Source organism: Bactrocera oleae, chromosome 5 (assembly GCF_042242935.1).
Source record: "Bactrocera oleae isolate idBacOlea1 chromosome 5, idBacOlea1, whole genome shotgun sequence".
Lineage (NCBI taxonomy): Eukaryota > Metazoa > Arthropoda > Insecta > Diptera > Tephritidae > Bactrocera > Bactrocera oleae.
The window spans coordinates 42,600,919-42,617,735 of record NC_091539.1 but is presented as its reverse complement, the minus strand read 5'-3'; the positions used below and the strand labels follow the sequence as shown (position 1 = coordinate 42,617,735).

At 33.3% G+C, this 16,817-nt stretch overlaps 2 protein-coding genes and 1 long non-coding RNA gene across 5 annotated transcripts; 1 reads left to right on the top strand and 2 right to left on the bottom strand.

Annotated features, from left to right (window-relative positions):
* Nucleotides 1-861: 861 nt before the first annotated feature.
* On the bottom strand, nt 862-12,374 carry LOC106627898 (NCK-interacting protein with SH3 domain). Of its 3 annotated transcripts, none has more exons than XM_070110719.1 (9): nt 12,353-12,374; nt 11,323-11,507; nt 5,752-5,901; nt 4,508-5,686; nt 4,252-4,449; nt 4,073-4,181; nt 3,620-3,829; nt 3,378-3,550; nt 862-2,756 (listed from the first exon to the last, which is right to left on the bottom strand). In XM_070110719.1, exons 1-9 carry the CDS (start codon nt 12,354-12,356, stop codon nt 2,565-2,567), a joined length of 2,400 nt encoding a protein of 799 aa, XP_069966820.1. In that variant the 5' UTR covers nt 12,357-12,374; the 3' UTR covers nt 862-2,564. The 3 variants fall into 3 exon arrangements, with proteins under 3 accessions (XP_069966820.1, XP_014103690.2, XP_036222054.2); XM_014248215.3 differs by lacking the exon at nt 12,353-12,374 and adding an exon at nt 11,969-12,298; XM_036366161.2 differs by lacking the exon at nt 12,353-12,374 and adding an exon at nt 11,627-11,745.
* A 359-nt stretch (nt 12,375-12,733) lies between these two features.
* On the top strand, nt 12,734-14,799 carry LOC106627904 (nudC domain-containing protein 1). Its single transcript, XM_014248221.3, has 4 exons — nt 12,734-12,986; nt 13,048-13,930; nt 13,985-14,195; nt 14,258-14,799. Exons 1-4 carry the CDS (start codon nt 12,844-12,846, stop codon nt 14,740-14,742), a joined length of 1,722 nt encoding a protein of 573 aa, XP_014103696.2. The 5' UTR covers nt 12,734-12,843; the 3' UTR covers nt 14,743-14,799.
* A 400-nt stretch (nt 14,800-15,199) lies between these two features.
* LOC138857321 (uncharacterized) lies at nt 15,200-16,585 on the bottom strand. The gene is made up of 2 exons (XR_011396410.1): nt 16,262-16,585; nt 15,200-16,207 (listed from the first exon to the last, which is right to left on the bottom strand). It is a non-coding gene; the product is annotated as an uncharacterized lncRNA (long non-coding RNA).
* Between the last annotated feature and the right edge of the window lie 232 nt (nt 16,586-16,817).

Genomic DNA, 16,817 nt, shown 5'->3' with positions numbered 1-16,817 from the left:
AAAAAGTATGCATTTATAAGTAACTTACAACCGGTTTTAATTAGAGCTAGAAGTTTCATCAATTACTTTCAAATAGCCGGATAAATTCTGAAATCTCAACGAAATCCGCTGATATGCGTTTATACGAATTAATATTTTTGTTATCCGAATATGTGAAATTAATTAATGCTCAAAATAAAGCAAACAAATAATTTATAAATAATATCAAGGTTCAAAACCGGAATAGTGATAACCACTCGCTCGTATCGACATTACAAGCAGTTTTAGTATACATTTACAAAAATAGTTATATCCGGATTAGTGAAAATTTGCCGGATATTCATATTGGCCTTTGATAATATAAACCGGATAAACACATTATCCGCATTAGAAAATATTAACGGGATATCTATATTATTCGTATTTCCGAATACTAAACATTTAGATAAATAGTGGTAATGACCTGAACCGAATATTCGCATTAAGAAATATTAACCGGATATCAGTAATACACGGATAGGAGATATAATATACGGATATTATCCGGATTGTAGCCAATTCAAAGTTTCATCGGTACTTTGGATATGTGAATTTTGGAATTTTGAAAATAATTTAAACTACTGTTGATGTCACAATAGATGAAATTTTTACTGACAACAAAGTTATGGCTATTAACAATAAAAATATTGTGAATAGAGAGGGCAATTTTGTAGTTTGGTCTCTTTTTTACCATTTCTTATGTTTGATGTTAAACTTTAGCAGGTATAAAGACGCAGCGAAAGAACATTTGCGTGCTCATCATCCCAGAATCATGATTTTGAGTAAATATCCGCTCTTATTTACACAAATTACACCGTAACAAGTTATTAAATAAAACAAAGATTTTATTACTTTCACCTTAAAACTTTTGATTTAATCTCGAATTAAAATGTGCTAGTGTGTGTAGACTTTTCAAAAATGAATTGAACACATTTTGCCGTTGGATGTCTTTTGAATTGATTTAAAAACAGGCATACATATAACAACAAACTTAATATATACAATAGATAACAATAATTTTTACATATACATATATGGTAAATCCTATCTTGACAAGGGCAGCTCAGGCTTAACTTTTTCAATTCTACGTAAATACCAAAAAAGTTGATAAATTTTAATAAAAAAATTTTGTGCCATAAATTTGGAATACCAGTATTTTAAAATTTATGGTTTTTAATAAATGTTGTATTTGATTTGAATGTATTAAAAAATGTTTACACAGTGTTATTAAGTTCAGTTTTACCGTAAATGTTTTCAATTTTTTTTAGTCTACTTTTACTGTTTATATTTTTTAATATTTCTTGTTCGAGAACTGTTTAGAAAATTTTTAATTTAAATAAATAGTATTTTTATTATACCATATGCATATGTAATTTTTCAATTTTCAGTTTCTCAGTATTTCTCAGTTTTGGCTATAACATATTCCGTATATATATTTAATATATGGTCATTTATTTAATTTCATTATATAGATTATATAGTCAAATTTAACATTGTATTGTTTTAAAAGTTTTTTTGTTATATTTGTATATATTTATTAACTTCGTTTATTAGTTACGTTGTTCTGCATTAGAATTGTTTTTAGAAGGTAAAAATGTGTTGCTGTCACTGCTGCACGCTTCAAATACCAATTCGACTTTATTTTTTTCAACATTTGTGCTTAAAATAAATTTTCTTATAAATAAAAGTTAAAATAAATATTTGTATGTTCGACTAGTTGTTGTTGTTTTAAAAAGCTAATATATCTATATGTATGTAATAAGTTAGTATATTGAAAATAATTAACGAGATGCGTTTAAAAAACCGTTTAACGCTTTCAGATTATTTTAAATGTATGCCTTGGCTGCGCGCTTTCTTGTTGGCAAACAGAAATATTTGAGTATTTCATTTGATACCTTTGTCCTTGGAACAACCACGTAGCTTTTTGAATGAGTGCGTGCACTAAGGGCTCTTACAATGTTACATCGATATTAAATATACTTATTTTTTATAATATTTCAGGTATAATTTCAAATATTGCAAACTGTTTCAATATTTCTGCTTAACTAATTGCTTACGATTAACATTATTTTTTGTTTGTTGCACCAACAACATGCCACATGCCACATGCCTTCATACAAACGTTTGTAATGCACTGGTGTAGCGTTGCCAGCTGTGTGAGCATATGCTTCATTGCCATTTAGAACATTTCGCATTTAACCAAGTACTTAATAAGGTATGATTTTAACACTAATGTATGAATGCTTGAATCTAATATTTAAATTTTTTATATAAATAATTTTTTTTTGTAATAATTGTTATTATTAACAATAATAATTCGAATTCATCAAAAGTAAATGTACAAAATGAATAAGCGACAAAAACACACGTAAAATTATAGCTGCATTAAAATTTTCATTACAAAATAGCATTGATTACAAAATAAAAGTTAAATTAATGTTTCGATTTTCAGTAAATTAAATAGTCATACTAAAGATTTACTAAAATTAGCTCAGTCATCGAAATGCATTTCACCTCCCAACCTACCATAAATGCCTTTCAAGCCTTTAAGCCTTGAATAATTGTGGAAATTCGTTAGCGATTTCCCGCACTAACTGTTGATCCGAAGCGCTACATTCGGTTTCTTCGCAAAAAATGCGTGTAAATATTTTCATAAAGTCCTGCTTACGATGCTGGTGCTCAGCATAATTAGTATTGCGTAGAATGCGTCGACATAGTTCCAAGTAGCAACGTCGCATCTGTAGCAAAATAACAAAACACAGCTGAAGTTAGAAAAAGTAAGGACTAAGTTCGACCATAACCGAACATTAAATACTCTTGCAAATTGTAAAAATAATATTTTATAATATCCGATGAATGAAATGTATGACTAAGATTACAACACTTAAGGCGTTATATCTACTTGTGAGTTTAAAAAAAGTAACTTGTATTTTTGCATATATGTCTGTATATCAAATGTGCATATTATATATTTGAGAATATTCGCCGAAAATTTAAAGTTGATCTGGAAAATAGTTTCGCAAACTTTAACTTGGGTGGTCGCATGAGGCAAGTTTTCTATGACTTCACTGCCTCCACTGAATGCTATGTGCCACTCAAATACTTGTGTTCGTGATAAAGTAGACTCTCCCAAAACACTTCTGCAACAACATTACAATTCAACATAAAAAAGGGTTGCATCAATCTAGCCAAAAAGTATTTATTGATTCGGTTTGCCCGCGCTGCAGTAAATGGACTAATCCGTGTCGCATTTCATCAAATAGTATGCAACTATATACTTATTTCGTATTAAGGTATTGCAAACACAATTATTTTATTTTTTTAATATATTAAAATATGCAATATCATTAAGAACTTACCGGATTACCGGCACATAAATCGGACAATTGCCGCACCAAAATATCAATGAGCACTTTGTTGTCATTCGTGTAAAACATGCCAGCTGTATCTGGATTGCTGAAGATATCGATAAACATTTTGAGCACTGAATTCATAGTATCCGTTGAGTGTTTCAACAACTTGATTGGATCCTCTGCGCAGCGAGTAAAGTGTACAAGTTAATATTAGTATACTTGTATGAAGGAAAGGTAAATGAAGTTACCTTCTCTATTTAATAGTAATAGAATTTTCTCAGTAAATATTTTAGCGCTGGGCAAGCTTTGCATGGCTTCAACGACAACATTTTGTGAAAAGTCGGTGAATTGTAGATTGAATGCCAATATTAAGGATATAACCATATCAACTAGAGCTTCTGGATTGTTGCCTTCAACGATTTCTAAAAGGAAACTCGCAAAGTGCACACCAAGATAATCTGAAAGTAATTATTTGTGGTTATTAATATTTATTTTTAATAAAAAGTTATTTAATTTTTTATTATACAGAGGCTCGAAAACGTCAAAAAATTCAAGCTACTAACACAAAATCAACAATTTAAAAAATCACTCCTTTGTTAGAGGGAGGGCCAGGGTTATTATTATTATTTTCTTTTTAAGGGATTTTGAATTTTGTGATTTTGAAATCGAGGATTTCAAACCAACCCATTTTTTTTACACACCTTGATGATTTACTGGCATAGGTTGACCTAATGAAAAGATGATTGTTAACATTTTGACAAGTTTCTTAAATTTATCTAAGTTGGCAAAATTGGTTTTCATATCTTCTACCTGAAATATGACAAATTAGTGGAATTAGTGAGTAATTGGTATACAATTTTCAACAAAAGTAATAACTTACAATTTCTAATGGCAATACAGATGTGAGTAAAATATCGACTATAATATGGTCCAAATGGCAAGCAGCGGTAAAAGTCTTCAGCAATAGCTGTTTAATAGGCCAACGCGTTTCCATTTGATAATACTGCACTAGATTAATAAGCACCTGGTACTGGTCGCACGACATTTCATAACAACTAATATTTTCATCGGCATTATTCTAAAGAAATATTTCTTATAGATATTTGATTTTTTGTAACCAAGTTTAACATAATTACCAATATTTCAACTAGTTCCTCGAGAAATTGTATTATATCATCTTCATCTTCGTACAGCATCCACGAACGTTGCTCCGTATCGTTTTTACAATCCGCCAGCTGCGAGAATATGTACTGTAGACGTTTTGAATCGTGCGTCATACCCAACAATGCTTTTGGTGTCTCCACTTTGTCGGTAACATGTATCGCCACAGCCTCTAAGTATGGATTTATGGCACCGTTATATAATTGCTCTAGACTAGTGAGGACCACACGTAAAGCTTCGCATGACAAATCGAAGCTTAAATTCGTATTACGCCTTATTATATCTACAATTTGATAAACATCAGAGGATTCCACCTTCAAATCAGCGCGTGTTACGCCATATGCAGCAGTATTTGTGGTAACTATAGTAGTTCCGGAAGCACCTGTTGGCAAAGCCTGCTGCACAGCTAATTCCTCACTATCCAGCGCTTGGCTATTCTCAACGCTATTGGTAAAGTCACCGCGTCCATCGTTCGCCAACGTAGCAACGTCGCGTCCATCGCTTGCCGGTTCACTGCCTTCGGATTTTTCAGCAAACTTCTCATCATTGAAATGCTCACTGGTGTCTGTTAAGGTGTTTGTGCCGCCAGTTATACCATTACCGGTAACACCAGCGCCGTTGCAGCTATTACCGCCACCGCCATTAGCATCCCCCGTTTCACATTTTCGCTCGCTGCCATTCTGTTTAGCATGGCTTTGTCCGGGCGATTCACGTTGACTAGTTTCTTTATATGTGGTCACCACATCTTCGCTTGTTGTCGTTGTAGTTGTGGTAGTCTCTGAAGGCTCTGATGTGACACTGTTGTCTTGTGTGATATCACTGACTTTATTGCTGTTCTGTGTTTGTTGCGATTGCTGTGGCTGTTGTTGTTGTTGCTGTTGCTGTTGCTGTTGCGATTGCTGTGTCTGTATTTGCATGGTGCCCATGCTATTGGATTCTTGCATAATTTGCGGCAACACAATACCGACAGCTGGGCTAGACATCGATTTTTTATTGCTATCCAAGCGATTTGAACGCGGTGGACTCTGTGGACTGTGCGGTGTTGGCTGCGCTGAAGCGGATGTGGCGCGATTACTGTGTGATTTGGAGCAATTTTTTTCGCTAATGCTTTGCGAAAAGGACAAGGAAGAATCGCAGTCACGTTCTGAGTAGTCCTGTAATATAAATATATATATATAAAATAATTGTATTCTTTTTGTAAGGAGCATATTAAGTTTACCAAGTAAACTCTTTCCATGGCCATTTTCTTCTCGCGCAACCGCTCCAATAGTTCTTCTTTTGGCATAATTCCATTGATTTCCGTTTCTTTCGACTTTTCTAGTGACTCAATTGAGGAGTTGAGGAAACTGATGAGAAAATCTGGTTCCACCTTCAAAATAGCATTAAGTAAAATTAGTAGTGACGTATTAGTGTTGCTGTTAATTTAAAATTAATAATTTAGGAATTTTCATATATAGCTGAGAGAAGCAGAGTTTCTAGAACATTGCCATTATCCGACCGATTTCAGATAAATGTAAAGTTTTTCGGACGGGGCACCTTGGAAACAATGACATAAATAATGACCTGGCAGTCCTTTCGGAGACAAAGGGCTAGTGGTGCCTAGTGAAATTCAATTAACATGCGCACAAGATGACAGCAACCATCCGTTTTCATGGTCATGCAACCCCATTCATGTAACACACTTTTTTCTATGATGCAACCCCGATAGAGCTCGCCTCTAGATCTACCATTCGATAATATCGAAGACAATATCTAAAATTACCAGTGAATAACGTCGGAATAACAACTACAACAACAAAAGAAAACTCAACGAGCGTAGCCAACCATCCAGTCCACGCCATTAAATATTCATTTGAGCTTCCAAAGCGTCAATCCAAAATATATAAGTAATTTCTTCATCCTATACATAACATTAACAATAACCTTGTAGGAAATTAGGGTGTATTCTCCCACAGAGCATAATAGTTTTGTTTACTTAAATTGTTTTTACAACAGCACATAAAGCGAATGCAAAGAAAGTTCCAAAGATTAATAACCACAAACGCAGTGAAGGTGAAAAGGCGTTTATTCTAGGGCTGTTATTCGAATAACCTGAAAACCGATTATTCGAATGTCCGGTTTGTAACCGTTCGTACGAATATTAACCGATTAATACGATGCAAACTTGCCCGAAGGCAGCGCGTCTGATCTAAAATACAATTTTTTAATTTGTTGGAGTGCTGGCGATAGAAGAGACATTCTGAAGAATAGAGGGGCCAACAGACCACATACCTCTGATTAATTATATTCTTTTCTAGCTCCCCTATACACAATAAATGATTTAAAAAATTTAAAAAATTGCATATTTCAGACATCATTCTAAATATAACCGCATCAATTTTCCAATAAGATTAGATCAGATGACTACGTTACTCAAATTTTTACCTCAATTTTGTAATCAATAAATTAGGAAATTTATATTTCTTTAATTTCATATCCTCGGTGTAAAAGAGTTGGTGTATTTGAAAAAATAATAAAAATATTCCTGAAGCATATATTTTTTTTAACCAAAAATCATTCATTGAGAGATTAGTAGGATAGAAACCTAAAAAAATTCGAATAAAAGGTATTCTAAGTAATTACTTTTAGTCCTTTTCTACAATCTGGAATACCATTTGAGGTTGCCATATCTTACGGGGACGGCGACGCGGACGCACATAATGACAATATATGCGAAGATTTTGCAAATTAGATTGATCACAACACACATCCATACATACATACATATGTATGAGGGCATGTTAATTGAATAAGGTACATGCGACAACAAAGCAACTACTAAGTACTAATTATAATAGTTAAGAAATATTAAGTTGCTCGCAAATCACTTCTTTAGTATACAAGTAAATCAATACAAAAAAATTTACTGTTATTTTTTTGTGATGAAAATATCTTTTGCTAATTTAATGTAAATAAACAGAACTAATTTAAATGAAGGAAACCCAATAATACTGCTGTTACTGTCAATTTGACATCCATCAGCATGGGAAACAGCAGCTAGTAAATATACATACTTGTACTTGTATGAATATGCTTTTATAAGCCAAGAAGCACGTAGGTAAATAATATTGTTGTTGACAACAAAAATAATTTAAATGAAAGTTTAAAACAGAATTTTTTGTCCGATAAGTGGCCGACTGACCGAGTTATAATAGGGCAAACAGAATGCAGTGGTAGACTCCAACGTATGGACTTCATATGCGAAATTTGAAATATACGTAAACACGTTTTAACCAATTTGAATTATTATATTTTCTAATGTTATATATCAAGATCAAATTTGACCCGGACTGGCCCATTTAAATCACGGCTATGGAGTTGTTGAAAATGTTTGACAAGTTTTTTCGGGAGAGCCCTACATTCGTCAAACGCAACATTACTGAATGGCGCTCGAAAAATGAATCAAAACCAAAAGAACCAAAATTCGCTGAAGATAATGAAGGCCATCCAAGACGAGGCCTATAACTAGTAAATATATTATGTCAGTACGGGTCAAATTTCATCACATGGTACGTTCTAATGAGTCAAAACTAATTTAGGGTTTGGCTTATGACGGACCCTTAGCCAAACAGGATCCCGAATGATGTGAAGTGCTTTAATTAATATGGGGTTTGAGATGTGGATATAATTGATGGAACTGTGAACGCGGTAAAGGGTTAGAAAATTTTAGACCAACATCTTAAACCATCTATTGAAGAACATTTCGTGTTTCGCATTTTTCATTTTGGTCCTTGCCATTGTTCAAAAACGATAAATCTTATTTTTATTTATTTATTTTATTATTTTATGAAAGATAACCAAACTTTTAAATTTCTACGTTTTTTAAGCAATAAATATTTAAATAAAGTGGGAATAACTCGAGTGAAACCCTGCTCTGAACACAATCAAGAACCTTTGTCATATTTTGAAACCTAAAATAACGAAGAAAAATCCCGGGACTTTGAAGGACGTCTAATACAATGACATAGCCCTAGAGAAAATCGATAATCGATTATATGCCAACGCATATTAAGGCTGCCATTACAATCAAAGGAGGCCCAACACAAAGCTAATTTTTAATTAAGTACATTATTTAACTAATACAATACAATCTATTCAAATATTAAACAAATTGTTTTTTCTTCGTATTAAATTTATCGCAAAATAAAATATATAATTTTTTTAGACGCAAAAATCCTGAAAGCTTAGAAATAATTGTTTTGATTAGCTACCATAATCAATTGATTACTTTGATAAAAGCAGGCAGATCAATGAAAATTAACAAAACAATTAAGTTTTCTGTTCGGATTTCTTTGTCCGCCACTGTAAATTATATACAAATACAAAAATAAAGACTTCTTTAGAGCAGCAAAAAGAATAACCAAATTTTGATACATTAAAATTTTTAAATCAATGCAATATGTGTAAGTATCTTCAAATACGTATACATATGTATCTACACACTAGTATAAATATATTCAACGCAATAGAGTAGGTCTATAAGGCTTCACAAAGAGTTTTGCCCGAATATTGGTGTCAATAACCCTCAAGTTGCATTTTATCCACTCACTGATGCTATCACCATCAGCTGCAGCTCCGGGAGACAAGTAAATCCGAAAAAGAGGCAATCTTCATGGGTAATTATAGGTTGAGTATATACACACACACAAACACTACTCGTACTTCAATGCCCATGCTGTGTAGTGACAGGCATTAAAGTGCAAACGGAAGCCTCAAAAAGGGCGAAGTGAAGGATGAAAAGTATATTAGTATAATTAAAGAATTAATCAATATACTATGCATATGAGACGAGAAAGTTGTACCACAAAATGCAAGAGGGACCGTTTCTTAGATATTTTTGGATATTTTATTGCGATTATACGGCGTCAACCAATAGGGATGACGTGATTTTGACGGCTCGTGGCGACCATGTTTGTTTACGGATTTGTGTCAAATTTTGTCAGTGTGTTCAGTAAGGTTTGCCATTTAATAATGACAAGTTTCACTTTGGTAGAACGCTTGGAAATTGTTTTACTACGCAATTTCACGTTAATCGAAAAATCATATTCTCAGATCAGAACCATTTCTTTCTAAATGGCTTCGTCAACTGACAAAATTGTCGTTATTACGGTGAGTCAAATGCTCGTGTGGTTCAAGAAACGCAATTGCATCTCTTTAAACTGTTTTGTGCGGATTGTGGGCCTTATTTCCTTCGAAATGAGGCAGGAACTGGCGTTACGATCAATAGCGAGCGTAACACGATGTTGACCGACTTTTTTCCCGGAATCTAATGAAATTGACGCGGACGATCTCTATTTCCAACAAGACGGTGCGCCGCCCCATGTTTTACGTCTAAACATGGACATATTGTTCAGATCATAAATTGCATAAAATGATCTGCACAACTAAAAAAAACAGCAGAATTTTGACCAAATTTGAGTGCTTTATTTCATTTTAACATCACGTCGTTCTTATTAGTAATCCCTATAGATTCCTTTAAAATATTATCGGAATTATTTTTTAGTAAGACTTGCTTTTATCAGTAAAACTTTGCATTTAAATTGAAATGTGGAGATTTTGATCTAGTTTTTAAATTTTTTTCAAATATTGAGCCTGCTACCTTCTATACGTTATCTTTCTAATATGAATTATACCTGAAATAAGAAATACGAAATCAAACAACAAGTGCAGAAAGAAGCACTTATGTTGCTTCGTTGCATAAGAAAATGATTTGTGACAAATTTGGAAGCAATTGCTTGCCAATTTCAAAAGCACTTATGTAATCTTAGAATTGCATAGATACTTGTACATCGATGTATTTTTTATATATGCATATACGAGTACATATACATATAGATATATGGGGAACGATATGTTGCTATTTTAATAATTGAAATTTGTTAAAATTAATAAAATTACTAACGTCTAAGCTAATATAAGCATATGTATACATTTATTACATATTGTAAGTAATTGGGTAACGCTGTGAAATATAATTACGAATATATCTTTCATCAATCTTACTATTTCCTATGCTGTGATACAAAAAGTTGTAGGTAACAAATAATAGTTTTAAAATTTTCAAGACTTGTAAATAGGAAAGATTTAAATTAAGGTTATAATCCAATTATAGTTTATTATAATCTGTATGATCTATAAATAAACGATTTGGTAGCTTGAAATCGTTGAAATGCATCATAATCAATAAAAAAGAGAAGAGAGTAGCTCAATAAGAAATATCGCTTTCTTAAAGGCTTAATAAATCAACTCACTATAACTCTGTTAAATATATCGAAATAAACGATCTTATTTCTACTCATATGTACTTTATTTAATATTTAGCATGAACAATACTTTACAAAGTATATACATACTTATAATAAATAACAAAACAAAATTTTGATTCGTTCTTCTTGATTAAATGCCAAATTTGAGGATATATGAATGATATCACATAATATCTGAAACTAGTCACGAACTTATTAACTAAAGAGTGTTAAATCTTTATTTATTCCACTCTCGAAAGGAATATGTATAAAGTGTATATTCCGACCTACGTCACTAGGAATCGAGTTGGCAGTTTGAACATAGTAAATATTGCTTTGAATTTTACTGACCACACCCCTAAATTTTACAATTACACAATACTTCACTGTTATTAATTATTATTTTGCATATTGTTGTAAGTACAATATTATTAGCAGACCACTTTTAATATTGCAATTTTACTAAAACAACAGCATTGAGGAAGACAAAATATTAAGAAACTTACCTTAATTTTCATTACGTAATTTGATGGCACAAAACCAATATTGCCTTTCATGCTAACTACTTGCCACCAGTTCCGTTGACGTGCTGAAGTCTGGTATAGTATAAAGTATTCTCCTTCATCGAAGCTTATCGTTTTGGGATAGACCGCCTGGAAGTCGTAAAGTGCTTTAAGCATTTCGATGCTTTCTACGCGCAAGAAGCCCAAAGATATTCCAAGAAATGTAAGCAACGAAAATAGAAATATACAGGATATAATTAAAAGGAGTGATTGGTCAATTTATTTTAGTTATTTAATTGATAAATACATAAGAGACAAATATGACAGGTAAAATGTGAATAAAAGCAACACAATCGAAATAACAAAAGCACGTCTGCAGCAGAAGCTGCGGCCCAAGGCACTAAGCGCGTTTATTTCCAATTCGAAGCTTCAAATACTTGTCCGATTTGGCAAGTCAGAATGCGGAAAGCAGAAGACAACGGTGTGAAATTGCCAAATTTGCTCATAATGCAATTCTCACACCAGCACCGCCCCCCATTACCACTCAACACACACGTACGTTTTTTAGTTTAGTAATTGTATACATCCTGCACCACGATTATTAGCCACGCTTTTTTGCATTTCGTTTCCTTATTTACTTATAACTTACCCATTTTCTAGCCAAGGACGTAAGTTGGACTTCTTGTTTTTATTTCTCTTTTACATTGACACGGTGTGTATTCTTTAAATAACAATATAGGGAACGCTAGGCGTCAGCACATGCGATGCAATAAAGTCCTTTAAACCAAAACTTATTATATATGTAAGTATGCACACTTAAAATTATTTTGCTTCAAATTTTTTCCGAATTTTTCAAATTTTGTATACAACTTATTCAAATTAACATTCACTGAAAGCAAATAACACATATTTTTCACATAGTTAAAAATTATACGTCCAGATTTTCTAATCAAACTAATTTTTTCCAAATGCCACATATAAATGATATGAAGGCAAACAGAGAATCATACACAATGCCAGAAAATTTACCCACCCATTTCCTATAGGTTCTGGATTAAAAGGATACCGTAATGAAAGTCGGGAATCAAAATAAAGAAAAACCAAATGAAATAAAATGTCAAACTGGATCTGTTCAACCACAGTGGCAGAGTTCGATAACAAAGGATAGCGAAAAATAATGTATTGCTACGTTCAAACAAGTTGAACAACATAACTTCCTTAATAGCTAATTTAGAAAGGCTTAGAATAACATTTAATATTCTGTAACGAATAGAATATTCCGATTCGACAAATTTGATTCCAAAGAATATTTCTCTTTCATTTTGATAATATATACGTATTTCTATCATGTTGAACGAAGCCATTTTTATCAAACTTAATAAGTGGCATCTCCAATGTACAAAAAGTGCTAAACACTGCTGAGACATGTGTTTATTTGTTGTTTACGAAAACGTTTATTAAGTAGCCGGAATTGTATTTTTTAACAAAGTTATATTCTTTATATATTGAAGTAAATATTTATAAATGTCTAAAATTGTAGAATTGCGTCCTGATCGTAATCTCATACGGAATAATTTCGATGGGTATAAGCTATCATTAGATCCGGTGCCACTGTTGCGGCAGGAACTGTCCCACCTTCCTTTTAGAGCTGAGCCCAATGAAGACCAGTATGTACATATATTCCTTAACCGATTTTCAACTTGCTTTATATATATAGACATTCTTAAGGTATTCTCTATTGCACGCGGAACTCTTCTCCATGCAAAATTTGTTGCATGTAGACCCTTGGGCTCGTACAATTTCCTATTACATTAGTCGACACGGAAAGATTACAAGGGCTTCTTATAATGAATCAACCGGTCGTGTTGAATCAATGCAAATCGTTTATAGCCTGAATACGGCTGATATACGTGTGAAAGGAGACTACAATTATTCCATGCGCTTTATATCTGAAAAGTACTGTGTTTTATGCGATGGTATCCAAAGCATTTATTTGTTCGACACCAAAGATCGTCTTAAGGCATCTGAATGGATATTGATTGCCGAAAAGAGCTTAAACAATGAAGCACTTGGTGAACGTAATTTTATGTTATTTGATTGCCGATTAGATATTGTGCACGAGAAAAAACAAATCAGTATGGTAATTGGTAGAATTAAAAGGATAGACAACTGCCCTACAAGTGGATCAAGTCATTTCATGCACTTGTATTGGGGGAAATGGATACAAAATGAAAGCTGGGAATTTTCAATAATTGACACGCTTGAAGGTAAAGGATCTTTATATTACTGTGCCTTTGAACCGCGTGCAGAATCCCTGATTATATGCTCGAATCGTGAATATAGTTTTCGTTCTAAACAAACGAATGGTAGTTGTGAAATTATTGTTCAAAAAGCTGTGCTCCACGATGAAAATTATGAAATTAGCGGATTCACTTGGACACAAACCGACGATGATATCATAATAAAATTTGACGCTAAGGAAGGAAAAGAAAGATCAGATTACAACATAAAATACGTCGCTAATAAACTCATTGTGAAAGTAGGCGAAGTAGTGCTTCTTGATAATGAGCTATACGATAAGATTGATCAAGATTTGACGACATGGACTATCGTATGATGTTTATATTAAATGTAAATATCATTTACTAATTTTGGTTATTTTTAGGAAAACAATTATTTACAAATAACTCTAGTGAAGCAAAATCAATCTTCAAGCTGGTTATCACTTCTCCAAAACAATGTTGGGCCTAAAGAAACTTTCGATGACAACACACAATCCGATTTGTCTATAGAGCAAAAGCCTATTGCAAATTTAGAGGCTCCTATCGAAGATTGCGACTTTCCCATAGCTACTATCGACAATGAAATCAAAATTGGTGAGTAAGCATAGTTTGTAAACCATTTTAATTTAATTTTCTTATGTATCTATAATATGAAGGTCGTTATCATATGCCAACTAAGTCGGTTACACATGCTGTTTTGTTTGGTTCAACGCCTCCGATATTTTCCACTATTTTGCGTCCCGGGTTTCCTAATGCTTTGGCAATACGACAAGACGTGGATGCTGGGCTTTGGTTCCAGCAATACAATCCATCGAAACCTGATGATTGGTCTCTTCGACATGAGGGAAACTTGCACGCGTTTGGATATGTCCAAGCTTCCAAGCAACAACGAAAGTTCATTGATTGCTCACCAGATTTAAACTATGCTATCATTTGTGAATCCCATCGACATATTTTTCTTTATAAATCAAATTACGACGGAGCGGATGGATTGAGAAACCGTAATGGTCCACAAGTTAAAATAGGCAAGCAGCATTTAATAACCCTTGAAGACGCTGGCGAAGTATTAGGTTTAGCGACAGCTGAGCAAGTAGTGACAATACTTACTGAACGTTGTCTTTTACATTTGCAGTTAAGTTAACTAAAGTAATATACTTATATAGTTTATAATGCAAAATAAATTTTATATGAAACTAAAGATGCTTTCTTATATACCATATAGTTAGTTAGCAAGTTATTAAAAATATTAGCCTTTAACCAGAGCTTCTTTCATAAATTAATAAGTGGTTTATTAGCTTATAACAATTGGGATTCTATATTAGTATATCGCTATAACACGATCCCTGAATAACTATTTAGTAATGTGAGGATGGTACAGTGCCACATATACGTATAAACGCACTCTTAGTTTTAATTTTGCTAACTTTTCTCTTTCTTTGCATTGCACTAATTACAACAAATTCTCTCTCATATTGTTTGTTAAACTAACGGAAATTCGTATTGAGTGCAAACCCCCACTTTTGTTGTTGTTATATTTAAATCGTTGCATTTTAAATCAGATAGCAAAAACAGGCACATATTCGTTTAAAAGCATCAACTTAATTTTTAATAAGGCGACATTTATTTAATTTTTAATAATTTATTGGTCTTCCTTGATTGAAATTTTGCAGCAGCGTCCGGTCTAAATCTTCCCAAGCCTCCTTAATAGCCCATTTGAGCTCAAGTGTTGTTTTAAAGAGGTGTCCTTGAGCTTTTTGCGCGTAGATTTTTCGCGACATGTGCCCCCAAAGGTTTTCCACTGGATTCAAATCAGGACTGCATGCAGGCCATTTCATAAGAGAGATGTTGTGCTCTTCAAACCATTTCAGAGACTCTTTAGAGACATGGATGGCAGCGTTATCTTGTTGAAAAATGCTATCTTCATCCATTTTATCTTCCAAAAATGAAATGAGAGCGTCGTCCAACAATTCTGTGTATATTTTTGAGTTCATTTTGGGCGGCACAAAGCAAATTTTTGCTTTTCCTCTCGATGAGAAAGCAGCCCACACCATAACGCTGCCACCACCAAAGTTTCTCTTTGACATACGGACGTCATTGTTACGCAAGTCATGCCAGTAACAACTGTACGAGTCTGGACCATCCAGGTTGAACTTTTTTTCATCGGAAAACACAACATTGTCCCACTTTATTGACCACTGCATTTGCTCTTTGGCGAAGTCTAACCGAGCTTGTTTGTGGTACGGCTTCAATATAGGCTTGCACACCGGTTTTTTCCATTTTACGTTAGGTGACATGCGTAAAATGTGTGCAATGTGCCTTGTTGTCACCGGTAAATCCAACTTCTCCTTTATTTGAGTGGAGTTCAAAAAATGTTTTGTGGCTTCCGTTTTAATTTGGTTTATTTGGCGTGAATTTATTTTTATTGCCTTTCGTGGGATTTTTTACGTCATAATTCTCACGTTTTTTGAAAAAGGAGCGCACAACTGCCTCTGATCTTCCGATTCTTCGCCCAATCTCTCGATTTGAGTAACCTTCTTTATCGTCCAGGTTGATTTGGACCTTTTCACTGTCGTTTAAGTAACTGCCTTTTGGCATTTTAATAAAACCTTAAAAAAAAATATTATAACAACTTTTTTGAACTTTAATAAACGAAAACTTACCAAACTTCGGGTCGGCTTTAGTATAACGTCCCAGGCTTTCGGGGTTAAAATGGGTATGGGCGGATAGAGAAGATCCTCCAGATCAAGAATATATATAGATATAGCCGCGGGAAACTTATAGTTTCCGGGATATTTACGTTTAAAGTTGAAAATTTCAACTATTTAAAGTACGTATTTTTGCGGTTTAAATTGAATTATACACTTGTATTTTTCACTTTTATATCCACTAACACTTGACTAATTCGTTTTTAGAATTTTTTTTATATTAGATGCTGCAAAAATAGCTTTATTTCAATATTTAAATCATTCTTGAATTTTATTAATTTTGACAATAACATAATGGTTGTGAATGTCAAAACATTAGTGTTGCCAGACACATATATTTTGTAAACGAAGAAAAATAAAATAAATAGAGATTATACCCTAGATACAGAAAACAACGCAAAAAGAATTTCCGCGCGTAAAAACCTTGGTACACCCCGGTGTTGGACCGACCAGGGTTATTTTTTTTGAAGCGCGGCCGAAGGCCACCAACGCAAAAAGAAGTTCTGCGCGA